At 31.5% G+C, this 18,949-nt stretch overlaps 1 protein-coding gene across 1 annotated transcript; it reads left to right on the forward strand.

The window, feature by feature from the left end:
* Window positions 1-5,304: 5,304 nt before the first annotated feature.
* Window positions 5,305-17,063, forward strand: LOC132740263 (uncharacterized). Its single transcript, XM_060728126.1, has 3 exons — window positions 5,305-5,867; window positions 8,136-8,273; window positions 16,525-17,063. The coding sequence occupies exons 1-3, from the start codon at window positions 5,391-5,393 to the stop codon at window positions 16,912-16,914; spliced, it is 1,005 nt and encodes a 334-aa protein (XP_060584109.1). The 5' UTR covers window positions 5,305-5,390; the 3' UTR covers window positions 16,915-17,063.
* Window positions 17,064-18,949: the final 1,886 nt, after the last annotated feature.

Here is an 18,949-nt window from a genome sequence, read left to right on the forward strand (position 1 = left end):
TAGGAGTAGGTGGGCAAGTATCACCGATAAGTGACACGGAACCTTCCGAAAGGAATGGTTCATAAATCTCCATTATAAAATCAGACTTGGTTCTTTGACCTTCAAAATTGCATTGTTATCAATACAAGACTGAGGTTCAGACCTTGAAGTGGTAAGACCTGTGGGTTTGGCCTCATCACGTTGCTGTTGCCTCCTTTTCAAGGTAAAGCAATCAGAAATAAGATGTCCAGTTTTCTTGCAATAATTGCATGTAGGACGAGATAAGGGATTATGACCTTTATGTTCATCAGATGACTTTGGTTTGGGAGTATTTGACTGACTAGATAAGCCAGATAAATTACCAGAACTGAACTTGGAATTAAAATGTGAGGGTGTGGACTTCCCTTTATTTAAAAATGAAACTTTGTGGGTTAAAGAATAATCATCAGCTAGACGGGCAGCTTCTTCTAAAGTTTCTACCTGTTTTTCATCTAAGAAAGATTTAACATCAGAGTGAATACAACGTTTAAACTCTTCAACTAACATGAGCTGTCTGAGCTTTTCATGATTTTTATTTATTTTCTTAGATAGATACCACCGATCAAAAAGTTGCTCTTTTTCTCTTGCAAATTCGACATGGGTTTGACCAATTTCTTTCTTAGAATTTCTGAATTTATGTCTGTAGGCCTCTGGTACTAACTCATAACCTTTCAGAATTAATTCTTTTACATAATCATAATTAGAGCTTTGTTCAACAGTAAGTTGTGTATAGATTTCACGAGCTTTACCAATTAAGACACTCTGTAAAAGTAATGTCCAGTGCTCTCTTGGCCATTTTAAATTTTCAGCAACCTTTTCAAAATGAAGAAAATACTTATCAACTTCTTTTTCTTGGAAAGGTGGAACAAGCCTAATATTTTTAGTGACATCAAATTTTGAATTGATTCTATGTTCAAACTGATTTGCTCTCTCTTTGATTTCTAATTCTCTCATTCTTAACTGAAATTCCCTTTCCCTTTCTTTTTCCAACTGCCTTTCTTCCCTTTCTTTTTCTAATTTTCTCTCTTCCCTTTCTTTTTCAAACTGCCTTTCCCTTTCTTTTTCTTCCCTTTCTTTTTCTAACTGCATTTTCTCTAGTTCAAATTTAAATTGAAGTTCAAGCTCTCTTATCTTTATTTCAGAAATTTCAGAGTGTTTTTCAACAATGTGAGAAATTGCATCTTCTCCAAAAATATCTTCATCTACAAAATAATGAATCAGAAGATTTTTAATTTCTTGTTTACGCATTGAAGATTTAATTTCTGATAAATTATACTTTTTTGCAAGATCAAGCAAATCAGTTTTCTTAGCCAATTCTAATACCTCCTGGGAAGGTTCAGCTACAAACTTTTCTAAATTTAAAGACATGACTGCTTGCTGCTGGTTTTAAACTCAGAAAGTGATGTGTTTCAAAAATTTCAAAATTGAAAGGCACACTTAATAGAACAACTATGATATCAACTCAGATGAGTAAATACGGTAATAATAAAATGTAAAATAAACGGTAATAATTTCCAAAAGAAATATTCAATCCCGGACGAGCCCCCAATTTCTGTTACGAGCCAGGCGTAACGAGAAAGAAAAGCCAGCAACAAACTTGTAACAATAACAAATTTATTACAGAAAAATTATTAAAGAAAAAATCAAAATAACAAATTATGTTTACAAATACCTGAAGTCCAAATAAAAATGTAAATCTTAAATGTCTAGTCTGATCCTGGAATGATCCTTTTTTGAATAGCACACTTAAATCCAAGTAAAATCCAAGAACACTTTAGAATAAATTCCCACAATAAAATCTATTCCCACAAGAATAATTTAAACTATTTTAAAAATATCCAAGCTCCAATAAATCACTTTATATCCAAGTTGAATAATACTCCAAATATATTGATTTCTTAAAAGGTAACTGATGACTTAAAAAGATCACTGATGACTTAAAAGATAATACGAAAGAAAAATGTCTCCTATATATATTAAGCTAAGAAGTTTCTAGAATAGTCTTCCATTTACTACAGTTATCATAATCTAGCAACTTCAACAATAAAGATCATTCCGGAAATTTCTATCTAATTATAATGCATGAGTTTTCTACAACAGTTAAGAAAGTTCTAGTACATACATGTAGTTTATGTTCTAAAAATAGAACAATGATAATATTTGAAATACCAACTGGTCAGATATAAACTATATACATGTAATATGTTGCATACATAACAACATCAACATAGAATGAAATTAAATAAATTAATGTAAATATGTTACCCCCTTTATAATAACTAGAAATAGGTATAATCCAAATTTTAAATAGTTCATCACCAGATTCTTTTATCAAAGGATCTGGATTTAAATCAGATTGAAATATGTGTGCCATTCAACCCCTAACTTTCGGCACATAACGCTAGTTCGTGTGTAAAGCTTCAATGTATTATTACAAGCTGACAGATTTATAAATCTTATTTTAAGACCTCTATCCTATAAGACAAATAAATCAATATAAAATGAATTGATTATAAATTGCGACCCTGAGATATAACTAATTTAAATAAATAATCGTCTGCTATTGTTATCCAAGTTAAAAAAAAATTGTCTACTCCTTTCCCTTTTTTAAGATTACAATTGGCATTAACTACAAGATATTACTTTAAATTCTAAACAATCATACATGAAGATTATTTACGCCCCGCGGCTCCCTGTTTCTAGAGATATTTATAAAATCTAACATACATGAAGATTATTACGCCCCGCGACTCCCTGTCTCTAGAGATATTTATAAAAAAAACTAACATACATGAAGATTGTTTACGCCCCGCGGCTCCCTGTCTCTAGGGATATTTATAAAGCCTAATATACATGAAGATTATTTACGCCCCGCGGCTCCCTGTCTCTAGAGATATTTATAAACCTAACATACATGAAGATTATTACACCCCGCGGCTCCCTGTCTCTAGAGATATGTATGAAAACTAATACACATGAAGATTATTTACGCCCCGTGTTTCCTTGTCTCTTGAGATATTTTTTAAAACTAACTTAAATGAAGATTATTTACGACCCGCGGCTCCCTGTCTCTAAAGAAATTTATGTAAACTAACATACATGAAGATTATTTATGCCCCGCGGCTCCCTGTCTCTAGATATATTTATAGAAACTAACATACATGAAGATTATTTACGCCCCGTGGCTCTCTGTCTCTAGAGATAGTTATGAAAACTAACATACATGAAGATTATTTACGCCCCGCGGCTCTCTGTTTCTAGAGATATTTATAAACAATAACATACTTGAAGATTATTACGCCCCGCAGTTCCATGTCTCTAGAGCTATTTATAAAAACTAACATAAATGAAGATTATTTACGCCCCGCGGCTCCCTGTCTCTAGAGATATTTATAAACACTAACATACTTGAAGATTATTACGCCCCGCTGCTCCATGTCTCTAGAGCTATTTATAAAAACTAACATAAATGAAGATTATTTACGCCCCGCGGCTCCCTGTCTCTAGAGATATGTATCAAAAAACTAACACACATGAAAATTATTTACGCCCCGTGGCTCCTTGTGTCTTGAGATATTTTTCAAAACAAACTTAAATGAAGCTTATTTACGCCCCGCGGCTCCCTGTTTCTAGAGATATTTATGTAAACTAACATACATGAAGATTATTTATGCCCCGCAGCTCCCTGTCTCTAGATATATTATAAAAACTAACATACATGAAGATTATTTACGCCCCGTGGCTCTCTGTCTCTAGAGATAGTTATGAAAACTAACATACATGAAGATTATTTACGCCCCGCGGCTCTCTGTCTCTAGAGATATTTATAAACAATAACATACTTGAAGATTATTACGCCCCGCAGTTCCATGTCTCTAGAGCTATTTATAAAAACTAATATAAATGAAGATTATTTACGCCCCGCGGCTACCTGTCTCTAGAGATATTTATAAACACTAACATACTTGAAGATTATTACGCCCCGTGGCTCCTTGTGTCTTGAGATATTTTTCAAAACAAACTTAAATGAAGCTTATTTACGCCCCGCGGCTCCCTGTTTCTAGAGATATTTATAAAAACTAACTAATATGAAGATTATTTATACCCCGCGGCTCCCTGTCTTTAGATATATTTATAAAAACTAGCATACATGAAGATTGTTTACGCCCCGCGCGGCCTGTCTCTAGAGGTATTTATAAAAACTTAAATACATGAAGATTATTTACGCCCCGCGGCTCACTGTCTCAAGAGATATTTATAAAAACTAACACACATGAAGATTATTTACGCCCCATGGCTCCCTGTCTTTAGAGATATTCATAAAAAAATATGCTTTCTGGTACTTAAAACTAAAAGTGACTCATTTCTGAAAATGGTGACTTTTTCTAGTAATGACTATCATGCTCCTCTTGTTTTATATATTCTTTCATTTGAGGACAAGGCACATTAAATACATAATAATTATATCAATATGAAGTGCATTTGTAAATTTAAAGTAGTTTCTATATAATTGTTATTAAAGTAAAGATAACATATCTTAAACTTCAATTGACAGATTGGCAACAAGCAATTTCATTAAATGCATGCTGACACCTCAAGTCCTCCCTTCCAGTTATTGTTGGTCTTGCATATTTCCTTGGGTGCTTTTCTTAATAATGACATTCAGGTGGTCCTGTTCTAGTAAGTCAATCTGCTTTTTTATCCCCCGCCGAAAAGGCGGCGGGGGATATAAAAATAGTCTCCGTTCGTCCTTCCTTTCGCAAGAAAACACGTGCCAAAGAATAACGTCATTTTAGCACACTTTATGAATGAACCGCTTGAAAATGACGTCATTTTAGAAGGGAAATATGTGCTGAGGATGACACCATTTCGCCATTGTTATTTAAGTTGTAAGTTCATACGCTATTGTAAGAAAAAATAACTGATGAAATGACTTTAAATTCCATGAACATATATCATATTGGGGTAATCCATTTTAAATATGAAATAATATGACAGAATATGCCAGAAAAAAAATATCTGACATATGTTTGCGGTTCGGATCGGAATATCCGTCCCTCGGCAAGCCTCGTGACCGCCCAATGGGCGGGGTCCCCTCGGGACGGATATTCATCTTAAGTATATTATGTTTAATACGTTGCCATTGTTGACTTGATACTTTGATAAGCAGAGTGATACGTTCCATAAACTTTGATTTAAATTTTTGTTCTTTGCTTTCATATAAATATTGTGTTGTCAGTAAACGTGGAAGATAGCTTACATAATCAACTTCAATTCATGAATAAGGCCTGCAACGTTTTCAATCTGATCATGTTGGACGATATTGAAAGTTTAAATTTTGATTTTTATTTCGCAGGTTAATAGCTGGAACAATGTCAACACAACGTTTATTATTCGTTGAAAATTACAAATATTTCATGAATTGGTCGGACTGTGTTGAGGGTATAAAAATCACAGGGCTTGCCATGTTTCTTTTCATGAAAACAAAGGTGGAGGAAGAAGAAGGCATTAAACCGATCTTGAAAGACGTTCGATTGTTTTTTGAGCATAATAAGCAATACATGAAACAAGTTAGTGATAAAGTATATATGATAAGTCACTCGCATCGCTGTTGCTGTACAAAATGCACGCCTTTGTTCAATATCATTGAAGAAAAGTTTATTCAACCAGGTTATCCGATTTATATAGAAGATCCGAAAGAAGTAGAAGATCCAAGTTCGACTTTATTACGAATGTGTTTAAATGACAAAGAAATACGTACAAAGAACTTAATGGATGGTGACTTGAAAAATGTGTGTAAAGTGATGGATCGATGTCAGCTTATTAAGACTCCAGAAAATATAAAAGAGGTATTTACTTTCAATTATTTAAATTGCACCTTAAAAAAACTATATTGATGAATTTAAGGTCAAGTTTATTTATGGTTTATCTGGGTTCATAAACTAAATTATTGATTTTGCAGTTTCTAGCTTAATGTTGAATATTGTTCATCTGGGATAAACATCTAGGTCACGAAGCCGAAAAAAAACCCCAAAAAACTATTGCTTATATATTGATACTATTTTCAGCTTAGTTATATGGAAAGATGTCAGACAAGTTGATGCAATAATTTCTAGCTTAAGTTCGCAAATGGGTCGTCTGGTGTCAAAAACAAGGTCAAAGAGCCTAAATATAATAAACATCTGGTTAGAAATAAGATTCCCGACCCAAATATTTTCATTCCAAATGTCTTTAAAATTGGTAAGGGTTGTTTTGTTGGTTCTAAATATCTAGTTCTAGAGGTAGCATTTAGCACAAAAATCATGGAAATTTGCCAGAAAGGTAATTCAGATTTTGGTCATCTTGGGAAAACAAACTTCTTTACATTTGCAATATTTCAGATGCAGATATGAACGTTGTGATATCAGTTTAAGATCAAAACATTTTATCATTCTTCGTTCTTTCTTAGTTATTAATATTTAGTGTTCCTTTTCATTAAAAATCATAATGATAAGACGAGCGATATATGTGCCATAATGTTTATAATGTAACTTGAGAGTAAAAAGGTTCGCGATTTTAAAATAAATACATGTCGCGTTAAATGACTTCAGTACATGTTATTGAAAAATTAACGAGAAATCAGTTTTTCAAGATGTACTCAGGATTTCATCATTGGCTTCATTTTTTATACACCGGAAAATTCTTTAGGACGTAATATGTCATGGCGTTGTCCGTCCGTCTGTATGCACTAACGAAATAGACAAGGGCTATCTAACAGTAAACATAACAAAAGTTTATTTCGTAAAAGAACAATAAAGGGCCTTTTTTCCGGGCTCGAAGAATTTTCCCGTTTCACTTTGCCGTTTACCGTACACCCAAATTTTTTGCGCAGGGTATCTTTTTTAAGGATATTAAAAGAAATTTTGTTGATACCTGGTTTAAAATTTTGGGGTTAAAAAATTTTGGTTTTGCAAAGCCTTTTTATATCAAAGAGGGGTGTTTAAAATTTGTCATTTTTCACGTTAGTTATAAATCTGTATCCAAACAAAGTTGAATTCATTTATCGCTGCAATAAATAATTTTTGATAGAGTTATGCCCAATATTTATACATTTGGTTTTATAAAAATCATTTTTGCAAGATAAATTTTGAAGGATTTCAATGATTGTGATCGGGCATGTACAATGTTTATATTAAGACACAACATAAATTTGTTTTTGTTGCAATCAACATATTGACAAAGTTATGCCTTTTTTAAGCAATTATCATTGAAATTATTTGTTTTCGTAGGATAAATTTAAAAGGATTTAACTTATTTTGTTTATGTTTGGCAGATCATCATGTAATATCAAAACAAAACTGATGTTCAATTTGCACTTTCATCAGCATATCATTCAGAAGATTAAGTCCCCATTTAAACAAATTTGATGTGAACCAATATAACTTTGTTTCAATCATTATAATGCAAATTTGATTTTAATAAGGCAAATTTGAAATAATTGATTTTTGAAGAATATTTTTTGCTATGTCATAATGAAATCAAGTAAGTTCATTTTTTGTCTTTTATCTCTAAAATGTATATTGTTTTCTTTCACATTGAAAAGAAAAATCATCATTTGTGCTATTGAAATTAGTAAGTCTGCTATCTATCTGAAATGGCATGTTTTGTCTTTAGAATTTGCCATCGAATATATCGAGTCAGTTTTGTTCAGGGTTTATCATCTTAAAACCTGATAAATATTCAGCAGATTAAGGGTGTGTCGGGGAAAATATAATGGTCAATCAGAGACTTTTTGTATTGATGAAATGATATTCAAAAATACTTATCTGATAAATACTACGTTCAAAAGTCATGTGGTCTTGAAAAATGAAAGAATATAAGTCGTAGTGCTATTACTTTTTTGCAAAACATTGACAGTTTTAGGCGGTATACTGGAATATATTTCTCTGTTGGTTCATTTGACTGGGTGTCGGGATTTTTATTTTAAGTGATAAACCGAAAGTATTTGAGTTATCAACGAAATGTGCCAAGAAAAATAACTTAAATTGTGTACTTTTTAACATAGATGCCCTTGTCAGCTTTATGCGACAATGCTGTAATAAAAAAGTTGAAATGTAGTAAATATAAATATATTTCAGGTTATTGACTACAGAAATAAGGTGATGCACTCGAGTTCAAATGAGTTATCAGATAGCTTAAAAGACACATATTTAACGGAATTCGAAAACTTATTACGTGCCTATTACACTGACGTCGTCGACGGATTCCTTAAGCTGGTAAATACTTTAATTTTAAATTATTTTATCTTACTGTAACGATATTTGAATTTTGCAGAAAGCTTATTATAAAATTTGCACATGTCTCTCAGGGTAAAAATGCATATAAACAACCCTTGAACTCCGTCTCGGGGGTAATTTCAGTTTAAGCGTTACTTATGAGAACTTTTTTCTTGAGAGGCATAAGTTATTGTTTAACTACACCGAAACAACATTTGAATGTATTTTTTTTCACCGATATGCATTATTACTCCGAGAGCCATTCATCATCAATTGATGTCAGAGGATAAAACTAGAACATTACGTTTTCTATAAACACTACTTTTCTCTGGGGAATATTGTAAAATGTGATATTCATATCCAGAATAAAACCATGTAACGTCACATGAGGCTATTGCATAAGAAGTAATGTATAATGAAAAAAAAACTAGTGTGTATACTGGATGAATACATTATTAAAAAAAATGTTTAAAGTTGTATTCACATCCCTCATTTGGGTTAAATGTTCATCCCGTACGATAGAACCACAACTCCTGAAATATTCCCTATAATTACTTAGTTCGCCCTAAGTGTTCACAAAAAAATATCTCAAAGCGCTTTCGGGAATTTGTAAAGATTATTCAACATTTTTCTTATTAGTTCTTACTTGAAGAATCATTTCTTTTGAGGGGAAAACGTTCTGATTATGATCATTCATTAAATTTTCATTGAACATTTCCCCCCTGACACTGACAGCGATGATGGCACGTTGAAATACTGCGCCAATTAAGTGATTAATTGGCTTTTATGATAAAAAAAATCTGGCTATACAAGTGGTTCTAATGCGTTGGACAGAATATAACAAATAAAGTTGTATTTTCATGAAACGCAAACGAATGAATAACGAGAAATGAGCACTGATATTAGAGAAAGCATTTACATTTATAGCAGAATTCAATATAAATTTGTATTTCGAGACAACTGATGATCAATATTAATCAATATCTGGTTAACTGTGGATTCTAAATCAGTTCAAAAATCAAAACTCAAAATTATTTACAGTTGAATATTGAGCTAACGTCGAATTTTAAGGAAATTCTCAATTAAAGCTGCATGCCTCCAGATGAGCCAAAATATTTCAAGAATATAAAACTTGAGAAAAATGTATTGAGGTTTTATGAAAAGTAAAAATACTAAAGATGAAAGTAATGATTTCCATGTTATTTGCGATTGATGGCCACTTTTTCAGAAATTTTCATCATATTTCTACTGCGTTACTAAGGGTTAATTTTGAATATTTTGACCTCTTTTTGTAATTTACATTGGTTGTAAGTGCCGTTTGAAATGTGCATATTATTTTCTCTGTCAGCTTAACAATTTCCAAAATTTTCATGAACGTTAGCAGGAATCTGGAGGCGTGCTGGTTTAACGTTTGATGAATTTTGTTCTGCAGAAAAATTTTAACCCAGCTCATGGATAAAATTTCAAAGTTCACATTAGTTGAGTATTGCGCCCGAGTTAATTTCGAAGAATCTCGAAAATCGAATTAAAAACACTTTGGATGTAAGATGTGTGCTTTAGTAATTTCAAACTAGCAAGAAGATCGAATTTTAAAGGATTTTAAAATTGTAACTTACTATTTAGCCAGCTCAAAGATCAAAATTCTAATTTGAAAATAATTAAGGGAATTTGATTTAAACTTCTCTCTGTGAAAGAGATATTAGGAGCAATTATAGTACACTAAAGAAATAATTTACCTTGCTTATTTTTTTATATCCTCTCCCTATTTATACATAAATATTTAAATAATGGTTGTCGGATTATAACTTCTTCACTATCAATAATCTCTCAATAAAACTTCACACAGTTTCAAAGACAGACTAGTTACAGGAAGTGCACTCTTGAAGAGCCATAATCCTCATAACTAAGTTTTTGACTTCTCCCATTTTGACACAATTTAACGCCTGTCCGGGAAAGTTGAAAAAAAATATTAATTTGAAAAGTATTGAAAAAGAAATTTTCTTGACAAAATATAGGAAATAAGTATAACAGTTAATTATGATGAATTGTTAATTTTTCTTTTAAATACATTAAAAGCAATTATTATTACATAGCAACAGTATGTTGTTAATTATTCTTTTTATACATTAGACAGCAATTGTTATTATATAGCAACAGTATGAACATATTTTTATCAGATTTCATGACGATGATTTATTAGAATTTTATCTTAGGCTTATATCGGGAATGACCCTCAAAATGGTGGTAAGGGAAGGTAATAGTTGCTCCAAGCAATAGCTATAGACCTCTGTATGCGCGCGTGTGTGTGTGTGTGCGTGCGTGCGTTTGCGTGTGTGTGTCTGTGCGCGCGCGTGTGTGTGCGTGCATGCGTGCGTGTGTGTGTGTGTGTGCATTCTCATTCTCATGCCAGTGACTTCTTATAACAATGACAACAAGTGACTCACATAGCAACCTTTGACTTTTTATAGCAACCATTGACTTTCCATAACAACCAGTGACCAATTTCAAAGCAAACTGTAATTTGCTACTTGAATAGCTTGCCAATATGAAAGAATCCAAATTTACAGAAACGTCGGTTGTTATACTAAGGTGCCCGTTCGTGCCTAATATCAGGCACGAAAAAAAGAGAGCTACTGAAGTCTTCATCCATTTGTAACGTGCACGGGCTAGCTGTTATATATAATTTTTCTTATGGCTACTTTGCCAGTTGATTGGTTACAAATGATTATACAATAATTTGTTTAAACTTTGGAATCAAGTTTAATTAGCTAATGTTATAACAGTAATGTGCTTGAAAGATAATAAGTGGTCCTTGAACGTGATATAAAATTGGGGTGACACTTTTTAGGCTATTTAATATATATAGAAAAACCACTTGGATATCGAGTTTTCAATACTTTAGTAATAACAATTACACCTAACGCAATGTTAAATTGATGCAATTGAAATACTTCGTAAATAGTGCAAGAACCCAAGTAATTAAACTGAAATATTAATTATTTCTGTGTTGTTGACACTTCGGCAGCTGGACAGAGACTGATCGTCCACAGCTTTGAGCTCTATTTATACCCAATAACGTAGTTGTATTTAATAATCGTTTGGTGAAGTTGAGGATCTCAAGCATCCAAAAGATATTGATAATGGGTCGAATATTGGTACGAATGACATTGAGTTCGAATGATTTTAAGGACGAATTGTTCTGACATTTTAGAAATAATAAAAATATGCCCCATTATATCAAATTATTGCTACAAATAAGTTGTTAAATCTATTCATTTAGTTTTTATGTATTTTTTACTTATTTATAAAAGATCAAACTCTAATTTTAAACACAATATAGCATATTTGTTTACAATTTAATTTACCGACAATTTAGGTACAAAACCACTAAATATCATTACAGAATCAAGGCTGAAGAGGACATCGTCACACATTTATAATGCTGGAAAGTTGCCATATGATCTATATTATGTTGTTGTGATGAAACACCAAATCACTTTAAACTCCTTGTAAAATATGAAATACTTTTACCGTCTAGTTTTGATTTTATTACACTTTGAAAATATCAGGTACCATATTTATTACTAGATTTAGCATAATTTAGCCAATAAATACCTATATAGATTGAAAATCAAAATTAAACACTTTTTTTCCAAATGGGACATGAGAGATACATAAATAATGTTAAAAGAAAAAGAAAGAAAGAAAAACAAGTTGACCCTTCTGGGGATTGAACCCACGGCCCTCATTTTCAATATAGTTAACAGTAGTTCTAGCCTATTTGAATACTCTTCAAAGCGGAGGTAATGCATTAGAATGGTAATACCTTAAACATTACATAATGCTTATAATATATAAATACATCAGTGTATCAGAAATTATGAAATACAGAATGTATACGATACACACAAAAATATTAAGAGAAAGGTAACATTAACATTGGTCGCATATTTCTTTTCCACAAATGGCTATACAATACCAAGGTTAGCTCAACCGTCTAAAGTGATCTGTAACACTTAAAAACTTTGTACTGACAAAATAGGTACGTTCATGATTTGTATCGTCTGGAGAAGGCTAATATTTCAAATACTTTGATGACAATGTTTTCGAATGTGTGAACATTGCAATTACTCATTTAAATAAAAATTGATACAAGAAAATCAACTGCCAAAATGACGTAAACATGACTCTGCCATAACCATGGTTGATAAAGGCATACTGTTGCAGTTCTACACGTCAGTAAACGAACATAAAATGTCTTTCAAAAAATGTATGTTTCTCAGCGCAATACTTTTTTATAATAGTATTTACTATTTAAATAAGGTAAGAAACTTGTTTTATTTTCTTAAACTGGATAACAAGTTTTTTATTTCGGTGTACTATTTCTTAAGATTCTTGGCTGAATTTACTTGATAATGTTTTAGTTAGCTCATTTAGCAGAATCTTTTGATCAGCATTAAGATTCCGCTAGTATTCTGTGTTAAAATGTTTCTTATACTTTCTTTATTTATTCATAGGCAAAGAAGTTATTTTCAAACTAGTGAAAAGATTTTTTGACCGCGTTAAACAGAAGCCGGGTTATAGTATGGTGAATGTCGGGCGGGCGGGCAGGCGGGTGGGCGGATGTGGAAAAAAATTCGTAACAGTTTTGCAACTACTCTCGATATTTGATATACAGCATTAACACATGGCCCCATACCGTTGGATTTGATTTTAAGTCTTCTACACCCCTCTGTATTCCTCAGATGTATGTCTATTATGTTTCATACTGTTTTGGTGACACTTTTGCGTGTGTCCCTTGTTGTTTTCTTGTCTACTGTAAGTATCTTCCCCTTTGCCCCTAGTTTTTATTTCTTTAATTTTACCCCCCCCCCCTTCCCCAGGTCTCCCCTTTTACTTTTTGGGCCTATTATTCAATCATTTATTTGTTTTCTTTAAATTCCTTATTAATTACAAATTATTTCCTATTATTCAATCATTTAATTTTTTCTTCGAATTCCTTATCAGTTACAAATTATTTATCATTTTAGTGATTAACCTGTCCGTGCTCTGTCTTGTGCCCTGTCCTGTCTTTGTTTGGGGTCCGCCTGGGCTCATTGCTACTGGTTCTTGTTGCGGGTTGTTGTTGGGGTTGCGTTCATTGGACGCCGCCTTTCATTGTTGATCTTGTTTATCATATTTCCTGTTAACCGACTTAGTTAAATTTTCGACATTAATGAACAATGGTAGGAAATTTCCGTAACAGTTTCCTCAACTACTTATCACAACCTCCTTGATATTTGGTGTACAGAATTAACACGTGGTCCGATACCGTGGGATCGTGGGATTTGATTTCAGGTCTGTCGCTCATCCAATTCCTTTTTACCGACTTAGTTAAATTTTTTGACATTAATGGTCAATCGTAAGAAATTTTCATATCACAACCTCATGATATTTTGTATACAAGTGCAACCCGCTATTTCTGCCTTTGACCCATTTTATTTATATATTTCATGGTGGAGAAATATCGCATTTGATAAAAGATTTAAAAATAAAAAGTGTAGTTAGGATCCGAGGGTTTGTGTACACAGCCCCTGAGTGTGACTTCTTGCGTTTTTGTTCATTATCATCTCATTTGATTTTAAATTCTTGTTTATTTCTTCATTCCCGCAACTGTACTAAATGCTTAAATTCTGAGAAACAGGTTTTATTTCGTAATACTTTTTGCGAAATGTTCCGCAGAAAAATAGTGGTAGGGCTCTTTTTCTTTGAAGAATAAAAACATTATGTTACATAGAATTGTTTGTATTCTGTTGTCAATTATCCATTAACATTTAGTTCGTTAACACTCTAGTGGTACTATTTTTGCCTTTATTGTCCCAAAACATATACTAGGTCACACAGTCATAAAAGCACTCAAGAGGTGACAATTTAAGTCCGAATATTTGGTTGCTTTTATGATTTTAAGCTCAAGTTTGAATATGAGTCACCTGGGGAAAACACCTGGTCACACAGGCCATCTTATGAGAAAACCTATTTAACACTTAAGAGTTAATATTTTGAGCTAAATATCCTTGAATTTCTTTTTGAGAGAAAAATGTTTTGTAAATATCTAGCTCAAATTTGAATATGGGTCATCGGTAGTCAAAACTGATGCCATATAGCTAAAATATTGAAAACCCTTTTTATTTCTTTAAATGTAATAATTTTTGTTCAAATATTTTGGAAATTTGTCAGAATGGTAGTTTTGCTGATTTATAGATCAAGTTCAAATATGAGTCACGTAGGTCACTCACCTCAAATTTTCAAAACCTTCGTTAACATATGAACTATTTCAGATGCAAATTTGAACCTTTTGGTTTAAGATTAAGACATAATATCTCTTTTTTTATATCTCTTTTTTTTCATTGGTAACAAAATTCATCTATCCTTCTCACTGAGAGTCTTTATATTAAGAAGAACGCTAGAAGTGCTGCTATGGCCGTATTGTTTTGGAAAACATTTCATGAAATGTATCGACATACCTTAATGTGTTGGCGTTTATTAGCACAAAAAACAACGGAGATTACTTACTTGATTTGTAACGATGCACCGATGGTGCTTCAGATATTCATTTTTATTGAAAAGGCTGATAAACCATAAATAATCTTAACAAAATGATTCGGCGCTTAAATGCGCGTCATATTTATCATTATAGACTTTATTTCTTAGAAAAGAATAGATTGAAAATGGTGCTACCTGCAAGAACACCAAAAACGGCAAAAATGTTGCAGGTTACGTTTGACTGAGCTTGTTCATCAACGCACTTATATGAATCTTTTATAAATAATTCCAGGTAAATAAACAAGCAATAATAATAAAAAAGGAATCCTGAAAGAACGCCAAAAATGGCACATTTGAAAGTTCAATGAATGCAAACTACCGTGTACAGTGCCAATATGTGGCAAATGTATGTAAACGGAATTAAAAGCAATTGTCAACACGAGCTCCTGTTAAGCTCTGGTATACACTCTGTGTAATATATTCGACAAACATATAACGTCTGTATAGTTTCAGCTTAAATGTGCCCTATCTTTTACGATTTTAAATGAAAAAATTGTCCCCATCAAGATAATCATGTCCTTAAGGTATTGCCATCCTAATGGGCACTATAAGGAACTAAAAAATTGACATCATAGGTCAGATATATACCTTAAAGTACACCTGTATGCAAAATTTAAACAAAGTTTACTGTACGGAAATCAATTTATGGCCAAATTTCTGAACTCAAGCTAGGATGCTATGAGGGCCCTTTTTTAGAAATGAGGAACCTTTAAATAATCTGCAATAACATTCTAATAAATTTTTTTTCCCTTAAATGTTTGGTAAGAAGCAAATAGTACCATTCAGCTAACAATCCACATAAGCAAAATTATGGTTTCTACTTAAAATTTATGAAATCTGTATAAAAATGTTACCCTACACCACCCATTTCTACCACGTGTCTGACGATTTTCCTACTTAGGGAGCCTAATTTAAAAAATCCTTAAAATTTACCAAATTGAGTGCCTGTACATGTTTTCATAGTTTCCTTAAGTTTTTAAAGAAGTATATTGGTTGATCTTGTAAAATATGAAATACTTTTACCGTCTAGTTTTGATTATATTACACTTTGAAAATACCAGGTACCATATTTATTACTAGACTTAGCATAATCTAGCCAATAAATTCCTATATAGATTAAAAATCAAAATTAAACACTTTTTTCTTTCCAATTGGGACATGAGAGATACTTAAATAATGTTAAAATAAAAAAAAGAAATAAATAAAAAGTTGACCCTTCTGGGGATTGAACCCACGGCCCTCATTTTCAATAAAGTTAGCAGTAGTTTTAGCCTATTGGAATACTCTTCAAAGCGGAGGTAGTGCATTAGAATGGTAATACCTTAAACATTACATAATGCTTATAATATATAAATACATCAGTGTATCAGAAATTATAAAATAAAGAATGTATACGATATAATAAAATCTGAATTAGCTGAATACATTTACGGTTGGCATTCATCTTTTAATGTCTCTTCTCTACTAAATTTATCAAGATTGTGCTTGTTTACAGTTTTAAAATTCATTTGCATATGTATGTGTATATGTTCCTGACATTTTGCAAGATTTATATCTTGATAAAAAATGAGGTTCTTTAAACATTTACTCAAATTCAAATTTGAAGAATAATATGTTATAGAATTTGTAAAATTTTTGCAGAGAGTATAGATTCTTTTTGTTGTTTTAGATTGTCGATTTAAAGAGCAACAAACACCAGACTGACGACTCATTTACCGAAATTGAACGTAGCATTGAAATACAAATTAAAGTTGTAGAAAACGATCAAAGGGAATTTGAACGTTTGGGCTACAAAGTGCCAACACTTGACGATGTACTTGAGATTGTAAAAAAACATAAAGGAACGTTTGAAGATGTAAACAGAATAAAACAATTGAGAGAAGCAACACTTGATGAGGCAATTAAGGCTGGTAAAAAGAAAGGTGCTGAAGCTCTAAAAGAGGGCGGTTTTGTTGGTGAGAAACTGGGTTCAATCACTGGTGGCGCGGGAGCTTATGCTGCCGGTAATGCAAAAATGGTTTATGACGCTTTAAAAAAAAAAAGATTAGATAAATCATAAGTATTAAATGCACTTAAAAGTAAGAAATGCACAAAGCATTTAATGTTTTAACAGCGTTTACATTGATAAAAATGTTGTTCACGTAACTATCATTATGTCATGAATTCTAACACGACCCGCATTTTTCCCTATTGAACATAGAAAAGCTTATATATTTAATAATCTTTGCCAAAATATTTTTCAAGTACTACTATTCCTAAAGAATTTGCCATAAAACGTGATTTTTCATGTATATCTTAAGATGTCATTTATCAAAATGTAAAAAACAGTATGTTGGTCAAACTCAGCAAAAATGTAGTCAAAGAATGAATAGTCAAAAATTTGATATTAAACACTCTCCTGACACTAATACCAATGTACCTGAATATTTTAATTCTGAAGGGCATTCTATCAAAGATTTTTTATTCATGCCAATTGATAAAGCAAAGAATAATTGGCAAAGATTATTTAAAGACTTCATGGATGTATAAGCTAGGTACAATTATTCCTGATGGCATGAATTCCAAAATACTTTATTTATTTTGTAGATTATAATTCTTCATTTTAATTTTTTTTCTCTTTTTTTTTATAAAAAATTGTATTTCCTATTTTTTGCTTAATATGACTTAAAACTAATTTCATGTCAAAATGTAGTTTATGCTGGTTTTCTAATTTTACACTGCTTTTTATCTATTTAAATGAAAGTACTACAGTGTTGGTGTGACGTTGATTATCTTTTGTTTAAAGATTCTTCAAACAAACGTCATCATATTTTATTTCAAGATCATCATCATAAAACTGTGGCTTTTTAAAATAAGTTTTGTGTATATTTTAGAACCGTTAATAAACTTATAAAGACGTAGTTGCGACTTAATAAACCAAATTTTTTTTGGCACTTTATGAAAACAGAATGATAAATATTGATATTTTTGTTTGTCAATTGTTATTCTAAGGTAAACAATTATAGAGTAAAACGTGACTTATGGTACAAGCATTGAGGCGTAAAATTGAATGGAATGTGAAAGGAGATCAAAGACATTGGGAACATAAAAAACACAAATGTGAGGTATACCATGAAGAAGTTTTATACCACCTGGCGAATAATGTAAAATAATAGGATGTTTTATCATACAAAGTAAGATACTGTGACAAGGATTAATTGTTGAAATTACATACAAAAACCCAATTCATATAGTTTTATGAAAATTTTATTTTAAAGTAGAAAATCAACTGTATAAAATATTTACCCTGATTTTAAATAACTAACAAAATAAATCACTAATATAATCTCCTTTGATATGTATACCAGAACTATATTACATACACTAGTTTTAAAGTCATGTGTGACACAGTTCTTAACCTCATAATAATTATTCTAAACATAATGATTATTCTAAACATAATACACAACATTGTTATATCCTATCTGCCTTCAAACAAAAGATACTAAATTCAGTACAACACTTCACCCCATTATGTGTTCATGTGATTATATCTAGGTACATTTGAAAGTGTGTTAACTAAAATGTAGTCACATTTCAAAATTAAATATTAAGGTTAAAGTTTTGTAATAGATGAATAGGACCATACCACTCTTTAGGGGAGAAAGGAAGGCTTTAAAATGAAAGACGTTCACACAAAAATAATATTTTAAACCATTTTTTATACATTAATTAACTCCACCATTAACTATTACATGTTGCAAATAAAAAGAAAATGATACAACATAAAAAAACTAGAATAAGAAATGATAACTAAAATGAGTAATGTTAACTAAAATAAGTAATGTTACTAAAATGAGTAATGTTAACTAAACTAGTAATGACAACTTAACCAAGTAACAATAAAAAACAACAACAACAAAAAAAAAAAAAAAAAAACAGTAAGACAATTGTGAACAACATGGATTCAAAATAAGACCTATCTATCCGCACAGTCTCATTAATAAAAAATTCACGCATCACACATACACCAGTGGAAACTGTGCATCCTAATGGATCAATGTTGCTCCCTTTTTTTTATAAAATCTATGTTCTTATAACATGATTCAAAAATA

The sequence above is a fragment of the Ruditapes philippinarum genome, unplaced genomic scaffold (genome assembly GCF_026571515.1).
Source record: "Ruditapes philippinarum isolate M1 unplaced genomic scaffold, ASM2657151v2 ctg2454_1_1_1_1, whole genome shotgun sequence".
NCBI lineage: Eukaryota > Metazoa > Mollusca > Bivalvia > Venerida > Veneridae > Ruditapes > Ruditapes philippinarum.